This window comes from Micropterus salmoides, unplaced genomic scaffold (assembly GCF_014851395.1).
Source record: "Micropterus salmoides isolate LMB-PRFRI ecotype aquatic unplaced genomic scaffold, ASM1485139v1 Ms_hic_scaffold_1, whole genome shotgun sequence".
Lineage (NCBI taxonomy): Eukaryota > Metazoa > Chordata > Actinopteri > Centrarchiformes > Centrarchidae > Micropterus > Micropterus salmoides.
The window spans coordinates 61,995,084-62,007,459 of NW_024040040.1; the positions used below are offsets into that span (position 1 = coordinate 61,995,084).

At 43.5% G+C, this 12,376-nt stretch overlaps 1 protein-coding gene across 1 annotated transcript in view; it reads left to right on the forward strand.

Annotated features, from left to right (window-relative positions):
* The window catches only part of LOC119889907 (ubiquitin carboxyl-terminal hydrolase 34-like), a 40,834-nt gene extending 28,563 nt beyond the window's left edge, over window positions 1-12,271 (forward strand). The window contains 25 exon segments of the mRNA XM_038700858.1: window positions 1,115-1,228; window positions 1,466-1,565; window positions 1,837-1,999; window positions 2,100-2,226; window positions 2,496-2,646; window positions 2,798-2,898; window positions 3,132-3,347; window positions 3,461-3,586; window positions 3,734-3,856; window positions 4,182-4,265; window positions 4,454-4,540; window positions 4,739-4,939; window positions 5,032-5,114; window positions 5,203-5,243; window positions 5,480-5,604; window positions 6,213-6,365; window positions 7,605-7,709; window positions 7,885-7,940; window positions 8,083-8,387; window positions 9,319-9,324; window positions 9,327-9,481; window positions 10,958-11,023; window positions 11,285-11,431; window positions 11,862-11,917; window positions 12,193-12,271. Coding sequence (XP_038556786.1) covers window positions 1,115-1,228; window positions 1,466-1,565; window positions 1,837-1,999; window positions 2,100-2,226; window positions 2,496-2,646; window positions 2,798-2,898; window positions 3,132-3,347; window positions 3,461-3,586; window positions 3,734-3,856; window positions 4,182-4,265; window positions 4,454-4,540; window positions 4,739-4,939; window positions 5,032-5,114; window positions 5,203-5,243; window positions 5,480-5,604; window positions 6,213-6,365; window positions 7,605-7,709; window positions 7,885-7,940; window positions 8,083-8,387; window positions 9,319-9,324; window positions 9,327-9,481; window positions 10,958-11,023; window positions 11,285-11,431; window positions 11,862-11,873 — 2,847 coding nt within the window. The 3' untranslated portion in view covers window positions 11,874-11,917; window positions 12,193-12,271.
* The last annotated feature ends 105 nt before the right edge of the window (window positions 12,272-12,376 follow it).

Below are 12,376 nucleotides of genomic sequence, written 5' to 3' on the forward strand. Positions count from 1 at the left end.
ACGTGATTTGACAAAAGAAGTTCCTACGAGATTTGACTGAGCCTGTTTTGATAAATGTTTCACATAACTGAAAACTACGTGAAGATTTCCTGCATCTAGAAATTCATAAAACATCAGAGAGAGAAAATTAATTATGATTTCAACGGCACAACCCATTTCTCCTCAGACTTCTGTAGAAAGTAGTCCATCCATCTATCTGTTTTCTAAACGAGGTGGTATCAAAGTCTTAAGACTGTGGGCCTCCGCTCACACCCCCTTTGCACAACTGCTGGATGCCTTTGGGCCTGTGTCCGGCAAAGAGTTTTTTTTCCTGAGGCCAGTTCATTCCAATGGGAGCGTCACGTTTTTACTACATGGTACTACATGGTAACGATGCGCCGCTGGCGTCTATTCCGCGCTGAGCGTTTTTTCCCAGTCGCAGAGAGTTGAAAAATGTTCAGCTTTGGGAAGAATGCTGCGCTCGTCACTGTCACTTTTTACCCAGTCATCCAATCACAGTCCAGGAGGGGCGGGACAAACACCACACCAAGCCATCTCAGCTCTTGAACGAAACGATGTGCCTCCTCGCCGAGTTATTTCCTCACCCGCAAAATCTAGGGCCTATTAGCCAACTTATTAGTTTCTGACTCTGGGATAGTAGGAAACAAAGTTCATTCAACATCCCAAAAAACTAATGTATCTCTGAAGGAACTCTTTAACCAATTTACACTTGTTTTGGCAATTCCATGTGAACTTACTAACCTTGGGAAACCCACTTTGAGAATTTCTAAACTGTGCATCTTCCTCAAGTTCAAACCTATCCCAGCATGTGAAGCTTATCTAGAAAAGTGTTTTTTCTTCGAAGAAGAGAAAGACCAATGAGATTTTGTTGAGAGTTGTTAGACATATCAGTTGTCAGAAGTAGACCTATCAGTTTGTCCTCAGCAAATTCATCTATGATCATGTCAGATGACAATGAGAGAAGGAAAAACAACTCTACTTAATGAGACAGTTTACAGCAGAGTTTCTTACATTTATTCCACTGGATGATTTAAGCTGAGCTCCAGTGGAAACATGGTAATTAGCCCTGAACAGCTGTGTTGATGTTGTTTTTTGTGTGTGTGTGTGTCTCCAGATGCCCCAGCTGAAGCCAGAGACTATCAGCATGACGGGCCTCAACCTCTTTCAACACCTCTGTAACCTAGCCCGCCTCGCCACCAGCGCACTGGACAACGCCTCCAGCTGTGAGGTAAACAAACTCCTTCTGAGTCATTCCTTCAGATTTACAACAGTATTTAAAAAAAACAAAAAACAAATGTATAATAACATTGGCAGAACTTTAATAACTTTATATTTGTTGCTGTGGAAAAAGGTTTGTAGACAATGTGGAGACTGGAGCTTTGCATACATGTTAGAAGTACTCATCTTTAGTTAAACCAGAGACAGTTACCCGTGTGTGTGTGTGTGTGTGTGTGTCTGTCTCCAGCTGTGTGGGATGGACCAGCTGTGGGGCATCGCTCTGAGAGCTCAGTCTGCTGATATCAGCCGCGCCGCGATCCAGTACATTAACTCCTACTACATCAACGGTTAGTGTTCCTCCGTCGTTTACACTCAGAAAACACCGTTTACACACCTTAATGCAAATATTTTGACTGTCATATCAAGTGTTTTTTTTTTTTACCTTGAATCTGATTATCTTTGGCTTTTGTCGCTTATCAACAGAAAGCTACATTTTATGTCAAATTGAATATCAAACATCTTTTTACCATGTGACTAACGACTTCAAAGAAAAGAAATATCTGGTTTTGTCCTGCATCATGTCTTTTCTGTATGCTATGTGTATGGTAACATCTCCAGCTGGTAAGACAGGCCTGGAGAAGGAGCAGGAGTTTATCAGGAAGTGCATGGAGAGTCTGCTGATGGCTTCAGCCAACCTGGAGAAGGACGCCCACTCCAGCCTGACCAGCATCGAGAGGGGGCTACTCATGCTCAAAACACACCTGGAGGCCTTTCGACGCAGGTACACACACCAGAAATACTTACGGGAGGACTCAGATATACAGCCATTAATGTAAAAACGCATCTCAGCAGCACAGTGTTTTCTCTTCCTGTCCTGTCAGGTTTGCGTACCACCTGCGGCAGTGGCAGATCGAGGGGACGGGAATCAGCAGCCACCTGAAGGCACTGAGCGACAAACAGTCTCTGCCGCTCCGGATCGTCTGTCAGCCCGCCGGCCTTCCTGACAAGGTGACAAATCTACACTGCACACTACACTGGTTTAAGTTTTTGTTTTGTCCCAGTGAAATTCGCTGCTACATGAGGACATTATGATAATGCATTCCACGCATAGTGGCTTACAGTGAAAACATGGAGGTAGACAATGAATATCATATTGGCTTTAATTTTTTATTAGGAATTGAATCTTTCGAGTCAACGTTTATTTGAATCTTAACGTAAATCTCAAACAGTTACGTCTTTAGGTTCAACCTTTATGTATACTTTGTGTCAACTTTCAGATGACGATCGAGATGTACCCCAGTGACCAGGTCGCAGACCTGCGAGCTGAGGTGACCCACTGGTACGAGAACCTGCAGAAGGAGCAGATGAACCAGCAGGCTCAGCTGCAGGAGTTCGGCCAGAGCGGCCGGCAGTCGGGAGACTTCCCAGGTCAGCTCCCACTGACCCTCCCCTTGTTATTGTTTACTCACAAACAAACCTCTCCAGACCAGTTGTCACACGGTCACCACGTCCCCCTGGTTTGATGCCTTTTTAAAAGCCTTTGTGAGCTGGGGTGTTAAGTGTGTTTTGTGTCCTGCAGGTGGTTTAATGGGACCAGTCAGGATGATCTCCTCTGGCCACGAGCTGACTACAGACTACGACGAGAAGACTCTGCATGAGCTGGGCTTCAAAGACATGCAGGTGACTGCCTCTCTTACCTTATGTTTGTCAGTACCTAAAAACCACCAACTTCAAGACAGAGTTTGGAGACTGTGGTCTAAATAAAAAGTTTTTGTTACATAATTAATTACTACTTTTTGTCAGTCCAAAAGTCTGCATTTGTTGTTTTATTATTTCTAATCATCTGGTGGCAGATTGTGTAAAACCCAGCACAGGTGAATCATTGCCGCGTCATGTGTGTCTGTTTGATCCAGATGGTGTTTGTGTCTCTGGGAGCTCCACGGAGGGAGAGGAAGGGGGATGGCATACAGCTACCGGCCTCCTGTCTGCCTCCTCCCCAGAAGGAGCACATCCCCATGCTGCTGCTCCTCCAGGAGCCGCACCTCACCACACTGTTCGACCTGTTGGAGATGCTGGCCTGCTTCAAACCGCCCAGCGTCAACACAGAGAAGGACCATGAAAACCCTGAGGTTGGTGTGACTGATGGAAGAAGGATGCATGTATGCAGAGCAACAAGTAATGTGGACAAAAAGATCGCAGGAACTTAAAAATGAAAGGGTTTTGTGTGTGTGTGTCCATGCAGAGCATGCGGTGTGAGGAGCTTCACCTCCATGCAGAGAATCTCTCTCGTCGGGTTTGGGAGCTGCTGATGCTGCTTCCTACGTGTCCCAAGATGCTGCAGGCCTTTCAGAACATCTCTGACGATGCGGTAAGTCACCAAACTTTCATGAGTTAACGGCAGAATGACAGAGCACTAAATCCCGGTGTCAGAATTCAAGAAGAGCAAAGATTTATACATAGAGAATAGGAAACGCAGAGATCAGCACCGAATAACTGAACTTTTGGTGGTGTCTAGAATGGGGAGGGACTGTGCTGGAAGGAGCTGCTGAGGATTAAAAGTCCCCACAAGCTGCTGTACGCTCTGGAGATCATCGAGGCTCTGGGCAAACCCAACCGACGGATCCACCGAGAGTCCACTGTAAGGAAAAACACTATTATTTATTTTTAAAAAGACCTGTCCACATACATTATCTTGTGTCTGGTTTTGTAATGTGTTCTGGAGTTTTCTTCAGTTTGTCTATTGTGAAGGCAGAATTAGGAGTTAAGACAAGATGAAAATAGAAATAAAACATTTCTTTTCTAAAGTTGAAAATGCTGAAATGGATAAATATTTATTTTCTGCATCCAGGTGTGTGTTATGTACATGAACAACATCAACACAGATTTATAAAAACAGCACCTCCTTGTGCTCTTTAGACTTGTATGTTTGTACTGTTTACAAATCTCACTGTTTGTATTTCCAGGGCAGCTACAGTGATCTGTATCCAGACTCTGACGACTCCAGTGAAGATCAGATAGAAAACAGCAAGAACACCTGGAGCTGCAAGGTACAACACAGCACAACATCTGTGATGGATGTCATTGTGTTTATGACAGATATGGCAGTTGTAAGTCGCTTTGGATAAAAGCGTCAGCTAAATGGATAAAAGTATTTATGTGAATGTATGTAGAATAGAAAAAGAGTCGATTCCAAACAGCTACAGTAGGATTCAGTTTTTGTCTTTCTCTCGTCCAGTTTGTTTCGTCTGGAGGCCTGCAGCTGCTCCTGGAGATCTTCAACTCGGGCATCCTGGAGCCCAAGGACCAGGAATCCTGGACTGTGGTGAGAGAGGCTATGTCCCTAGAAATCAGGGGAAGGTTTTCTCTTCAGTAAGCTGGTTACTTAAGATGATTTGGGTTCAATTACACATTTTGATAATCTGAGTGTAAATGGAAGGAGTTGTTTGATTTGTGTTTCTTAACGAAGTCTCTCAGCCGCTCGTGTGAGGTTTTCATTTTCTCTTTTCTGTCTCCTCTGCAGTGGCTGCTGGACTGCCTGGCCTGCCTGCTCAAGCTGATCTGCCAGTTCGCGGTGGACCCTGCAGACCTGGACCTGGCCTACCACGACGTCTTCTCATGGTCCGGCCTGGCCGAAAGCCAACGGAAGCGTGCATGGCCTGGCAAATCCCGCAAGTCCACCGTAGAGCACGGGAAAGGCCTCCACATCCCTCGGCTGACTGAGGTAAATGTTTGCTTGTTGAGGATCTGTGCAGCAGCGATTATCTCAGCCACTCCGGGATTTGATCATCAGCTGATCTGTCTGGTGATTTGCAGGTGTTCCTCAGCCTCGTACAGGGTACCAACCTCATCCAACGCTTGATCAACGTGGCCTACACCTACGACAACCTCGCGCACCGGTGACAAATACATGAGAACAAAAAAATGTTCTTCTGGTGTTTCAATACTAGATAAAGTATAATTTACATGTTGTCTTTTGTTCAACAGAGTTCTGAAGGCTCAGTCTGACCACAGGTCTCGTCATGAAGGTGAGAACTTAAGAATTACATTTATTATCATTTCGCTTTCATGATGTAAATTTCCCCACAACGATCAACGATAAAACTCTGAAAGGAAAAGGGAAAACAGAAGCATGCAGAGAGGATAGAGAAACCTAACCCCAAAACAAATCGGGCCTCTGAAGTCAATAACAACAACAGAAATGGACCTGATTCAAACACTGATGTTTGGCATTGACATGACTGCGATTTCTCTTTCTCACAAGTGACTCACTATTCCATGTGGCTGCTGGTGAGCTGGGCTCACTGCTCCTCCACGGTGAAGTCCAGTCTGGCCGACAGCGAGCACCTTCATGACTGGCTGAAGAAACTTACCCTGCTGGTGCCCGAGGTGAGCCGGTCCAAACACCCACAGGGCGCCAATAAGTTTAGAATAAACGGCACCTACCAGCTCTTATAAAGCTCACTAATTAACACTTTATATATTGTTTGTTTGTTTAATCCATACAAAAACAGAACTGTAAAAATGTCAAGTTGTTATTATACCTTGGTAAACAAATGAGATGAAACATGTTAGGCTCTGCTAGGCTGCTGCAGGCTTCAGTTTCATAGATAAGACAGATGAGAGAGTGTTGATCTTATCATTAGTGGCAGTACATGAAGGCAAATAAGCAAGATATTGAATCATGCCTTAAATAAGTTATTTCATTTAAGACTGGGGAGCGCTTGATTTAATGCACCAGAGCCGGTATTCTGCCAGCAAGCTGCCAATGTTATATATGAAGAGTTTAACTAATTATAAAAGCTCGAGTGATCCAGCTGAATACCAAGGGCAACAAATCACAGGACTGAGATGCCTTAACCGGTTCCAAAAACCACAGAAGAAGAGCACTCTCACACAAAGCAAGCAAAAACAAACAACATGTAGACTTCACAAAGAAATCTGTAACTTAAACACTTCCATCAGTTTGTCGTCTGACTTTTTGTCGTTGTTTTCAGCCGGCTGTGAGACACGAGGCGTGTAACGGCCTCTACAAGCTCTCTCTCTCGGGTTTGGAGGGAGGAGAGTCCATCAACAGATCCTTCCTGCTGCTCGCCGCCTCCACGCTCCTCAAGTTCCTGCCTGACGCACAGGCCCTCAAACCACTGAGGGTGGGTCTCGCATACACACACTCAAGCTGAACTCCATAGAAGAAAGTACGCAGCAAACTGCAAGCTACACTCTGTGTCAGAAGTCCTCAGGGGCAATGATCTGACTCAATTTGAGCTTTGCTACAGTGAGACCAGTTTCCTCAGTGAGACATTTTCCCTCTGGTGGGATCAGTGCTTGAGAGACTGGGACACGTTCTGAATACAGACGCACTCTGGAGTTTTGGTGTATACAGTAATACATTTCAACATTTAATGCTGTAAATAAACATTTAAAAAAACAAACAAAAAACTTTTCAACAAATGTTTTTAAAGTGCGTAAATAAATCCTAAATTGTTACCCTAACCCTGGGGCGTCAGTGCACATGTGTAGCGTAGCGTGTGTGTGGTGACAGAAGAGGAACACTTGCTGAAGAGACAGACGCTGGTGTTGTGCAGAGTTGTCCGCACCGCGCGGGACTTTCGGAAATTTATCACAGTTGATGAACCCACAATAATATTATCGTTTTTAAACAGCCGGCTACTTGAAGCAGCACGCACGCAAAAGTCTGCAAAAGACTGGTGAATGACAGGCGAGAGAGAGAGAGAGAAAAGGGTTTAATAGGCCTCAGTTTACTTGGAAATTTACAGTGTAAGTTGAAGCTACCATGTGTTACACAGAAGTAAACATGGAGGCCACAGAGGTTCGCTCATACTTTCTAAACCTCCCCATTCTTCCAGGCGTCACAATTCTCCTGATTCATGGCAAATGTTCACAACTTGTGTACTTTTCATTGCATTCATGACCATTACAGCGAGTACAAGCCCTACAACACAAGATTCTCTCTCTGTTTCCACCTGTACAAGTTCACATTTCAGAAAATCCGACCTGTATCTGATTTGGACCACTTATGATACTGGGCCTTACAGGAAAAGATCAGATTCCATGTGATGCTGTTTTGGGTCACTTTGGCCTGCAGTCTGAACGCAGCCAATGAGTCCTAATCTAGGTTCAAATTTCAGCCCGTGTCCAAATCTCAACAGAAAACTCGTCTTCAGGAACCCAGCAAGCACACAAACAAGTTGACAGCCCCGCTGCAGTCGTTTACCTGCAGAAGTTGCAGACAAAATTACCCGTCTTTTTAATCACACTATGAGTGACTCTACTAATGATTCTGCTTTAATTTATGAAGATGATACTGAGTGCAGAATGTGTGTATTTTGCCTTTAACAAGAGAGTTCGATGGTAACGTGTATTTGCAGATGGAGGACTATGAAGAGGAGCCTCTGTTAAGGACGGGCTGTAAGGAATACTTCTGGCTGCTTTGTAAACTCATCGACAACATCCATGTTAAAGACGCCAGCCAGGTGGGAACCTCAGACCACAGTACAGATGTCATATTGATCTTAAGTCGCTTGATAGATCCAGTTAATTGTGCAGTTGGTAGTATAGTTGTGATGTTTTATTGAACTGTTGCTAGTATTGGTCTGTTTGAACTCACAGAAGGTCTCTCCCTCTCTGTCGCTGGCCGGCTCGATGCAGACCACCCTGCTGGACCTGGACGCTCTCGCCCGACACCTCGCCGACTGCATCAGGAGGTCAGACAGGCATATACTGAATACAGTTTCTTTTCTATTTTGAGAAGGGGGTTGAGTTGCTTATTCTTTAGCTGTATGGTTAGTTTGTTGTTCAGTGTGAAACACCCGCCCGCCATGACCTCCGTGTTCCTCTCCCCTCCAGCCGTGAGATCCTGGATCAGCAGGACGGGACGATCGAGGACGACGGGCTGACCGGCCTCCTGCGTCTCGCCACCAGCGTCCTCAAACACAAGCCCCCCTTCAAGTTCTCCCGTGAGGGTCAGGAGTTCCTGCGGGACGTCCACAACCTCCTCTTCCTGCTGCCAAGTCTGGCCGACCGCGCTCAGCCCAAATGCAAGTCCCACGCTGCCCGGGCCGCCGCCTACGACCTGCTGGTGGAGACGGTGAAGGGCTCAGTAGAGAACTACAGGCTGCTCCACAACTGGGTCATGTCGCAGCACATGCAAGGTGAGGACGCTGGCTACGTCACTTTTTCATTTGGTTTGGTCTTTTATAGGTCTGAAGGTTTCTTCTCTGCTAACGTGCTGGCTCATCGTTTCTTTACCGCATTATTTTGTTTTATGATTTCAAGGAAACTTTATAAAATAACCTGATGAAATTAACTTAATATTAATGAATCAAATAACAAAAATCCCTTCTTACCAATTTTCTCTTCTTACCAACACACAGATTTGCCTTAATGGCTTGTTTTCAGCAACAGTATATACAGAATTCCAAATATTATGAATTTTAACAAATGGAAATACTACATGCACATGCTAAATTATATTACTGATAAGCACCTCAAGGACATGCAGAAAATTCTAGTTTACTTTAAAGCTGCGTTGTAACATGTGCGTTGCATGTTTAGCCATTAAGCATAAAAATTTCAAAACAAGCGTACAGACGCACAACACCATGACACCACCTTAGAAAACCTTTATTATTTACACATCCACCAGACACAAAGCAACATATAATTTATTTAGAGTTGTGTTTCTGACCACCTGACGAATCTGAATCGAAAAATCACTTTTTTAAAATTATAGTAGGAACCCCATCTGCAAGCTACACTCTGTGTCAGAAGTCCTCTGGGACGATGATCTGACTCAATTTGAGCTTTGCTACATTGAATCCAGTCTGTTTCTGTGAGACATTGTCCCTCTAGTGGGATCAGTGCTGGAGAGACTGGGACAACCTTTACAGCGAATGAACTATTCTACAGTAAATGTGCTTTAAAACTACAACAGTGAGCTAAAATTTAATGTCAGAAATATTGGTTAGTGTAGGTTTAACAGGAAAAAAGTGTCTAAATATACCAGTAGGCAAAAGTGCCACCAGGTACATCAGACATTTCCTAAAAAAATGCCAAAACTTTCTTCTGATATTCTTCCTTTAGCCTCTCACGCCCGTACAAGTGGGACTACTGGCCCCATGACGATGTTCGGGCTGAGTGTCGCTTCGTGGGTCTGACTAACCTGGGAGCAACCTGTTACCTGGCCTCCACCATCCAGCAGCTCTACATGATCCCTGAGGCCCGCCAGGCTGTCTTCACTGCTAAGGTCAGTGGCAGCAAGACCACACTGCACTGCAGTGGCCTGCAAGACCAAACTCAGGGCAGAGCATTCCATCACATTTACCTGACGCTTTTTTATCCAAAGCAACTTACAATTGTTATATATGTCAGAGGTCGCAGGCCCCTGGAGCAACGAGGGTGTCTTGCTCAGTGGATGTGTCACAGTGGGAATTGAACCCGGGTCTCTCACACCAAAGGCATGTGTCCTATAGGGATGCAGCGATTACCGGATTTCACTATTAACCGCTCTTTAAAACGTCACCGTTAATTAATCATAAAGGAGTGTTTTTGTTGCACAAAACGAAAAGAAAGTTAGACGAGCGGTGCGCCAGCTCAAAGTGTCGCGCTTATCAGAGGCTACTGTACACTGGCTTAACTCTGGCAGAGGGACCAAATTGTGAAGCTTTATTTCTACCAAAGAAACGGCTGAAGTCGGCATTGTGGGAGCGTACAGGAAGTCTGACCAGGGCGTTACTGAAGATGACGGATCACCTGTTCAAAAACTTGCGGTTAAAAGGTTGCTGCTAAAGGAGTGAATGCCTACATTAAACTTGATGGAGAACCTGCGGGATCACCACCCAAGTAAAGGTAGAGGTAGGCCTGATACATTATATTAAATAACGTTGCAAGTTGGTAGGAAATTAAATATAAACGTGTCACTTACAATCACTTACCGTGGCGGTGAGAGTCGAGCTTTCAGTGCAACGTAAACAACCAAAGCAGCGCGTAACCTTTGAGACCCGCCGCAACAACAGCATTGAGGCCCATTATTTTTGTTGCTGCGTCAAGCAACGTGCACCGCAAGGTGAGCTCGCGCGCACGCTGCGGTCAAAGTAGTTGAACTTTAGCGCTAAGAAGCTTCCACGCACTGCAAATCGCCTCTTTTCTGAAAGGGCCTTTATGGATGAGAGAACGTAGGCTAGTCCTCACAAGACCTTCAGTCAGTGAACATTTAAAATTACATCATGTTGTCTTCTGTCTGTGTTGCCAGGTGTAAAACACTAACATAACATCAGGAGCTTATAGACTTTCAGGACTATAGGCTACCACTTAACTGCATTTCAGTTAACACTGCACTCCATTTCTTTCACTAAAACTTATATGTACGGATGAGAGTTGATGACAGTAACAGTTCAGTTTATTCCCCTCCTTTATAACAATTTCCCCTGGGGGATAAAAGTTAATATTCCTCATATATTAATAATACTTACATATTATAAAAATATAATTGTTAATGTAATTAATATTAAAAATGTACTTAAGTCATTACTAGTGTTGTGAAATAAATTAATGCATAATAATCGTGAAACCGTGATTATTTCCCTGACAATAATTGCGCCAACAAAATCGTTGCATCCCTAGTGTCCTATCCACCACCCCACATCGTTAAAACATCAGTCAAATTCAAAGCAGATTCTCATCAAGTGTGTGTGTGTGTGTGTGTGTGTGTATGTGTGCACAGTATGCTGAGGATATCAAACACAAGACCACGCTGCTGGAACTGCAGAAGATGTTCACATATCTCATGGTGAGTTTTACATTTACACCTCCAACTGTGTTTATAGTGAAACCCAATACCAGAGAAAATAGCCTGCCCTCGCATATGAAAGGCAAAATTCAATTAGATGTTAATATCATAAAGTAATATACAACATGTTGCTTATCTGTTACCAGTTAAATTAGAAATGGATATTAGTTTTAAGATTCTTTACCTTTGTAGTTGATGTTATGAGTTTGAAGCAGCCACACAGCTGTCTCATCATCTCTGTCCAATGCTTTGTCTGCTCAGGAGAGTGAGAGGAAAGCGTACAACCCGCGGCCGTTCTGTAAGACCTACACCATGGACAAACAGCCTCTCAACACTGGAGAGCAGAAGGACATGACAGAGTTCTTCACCGACCTCATCACCAAGATAGAGGAGATGTCCCAGGAGCTGGTAAACACACAGCGCTACAGAAGTCACACCAATAACAACCAATCCCCAACAGAGCGAAACAGTGAAATTTTACTTATATCAAGCCATTTTACAGTGTCTCCACAAACGCTACAACTCTTTCTAGGAATAAAAACCCAACAACAAATTTCCTTATTATAGAATTACCCAATAATGTCAGAGGTTGATCCTAAACAAACCGAAAAACCTGATATTTAAATGAATTTGAGTTAAAGAAATAAAAGCATATTTTCAGATGAGACATAAAGAACATTACAAAAAGCTTAGAAATAATTAACCATAACAAAATGCTAAAAAATAGTTAGGTTTACATATTTAACAGCCTGATGTCCACGTCTTGACACATCAAAGTTGAAAAAAAAAATGGGAATCAACTGTATTAATTAATTAATTTCTCTTCTTTGTCTCACAGAAAACACAGTGAAGACTCTGTTTGGAGGCGTCATCACCAACAATGTGGTCTCTCTGGTGAGTTTAAAGATATACTCTGGTCTCTAGTCTGTGAATTTTCCTTTTATATACAGAAATCCATTTATATTTGAAATTTAATCTTTGCTCGATTTAGTTTGTGTTTCTGGCACCTTTACAAATATTTTATTATCATATTAAGAATATCCACTGTTCTCATGTTGAATTCAGGTTTAAGAACCTGCATTGAACTATACATCTTAAGTTTGTACTTAGTATCTTCAGAAAGCATTTTCCCAATTTAGTTCTGACACTTTTTGTCGTCTGTCCTGCAGGACTGTGACCACGTCAGTCAGACTGCTGAGGAGTTTTACACAGTCAGATGTCAGGTGGCGGATATGAAGAACATCTACGTAAGTATGCAAAACACAGCAAACATCAGCTCCAAAAAAAACCGAAAAACCTGTACATTTATCAAAGTCGCTTCACACTATCTCATATAATGTTCTGTTAAAAAGT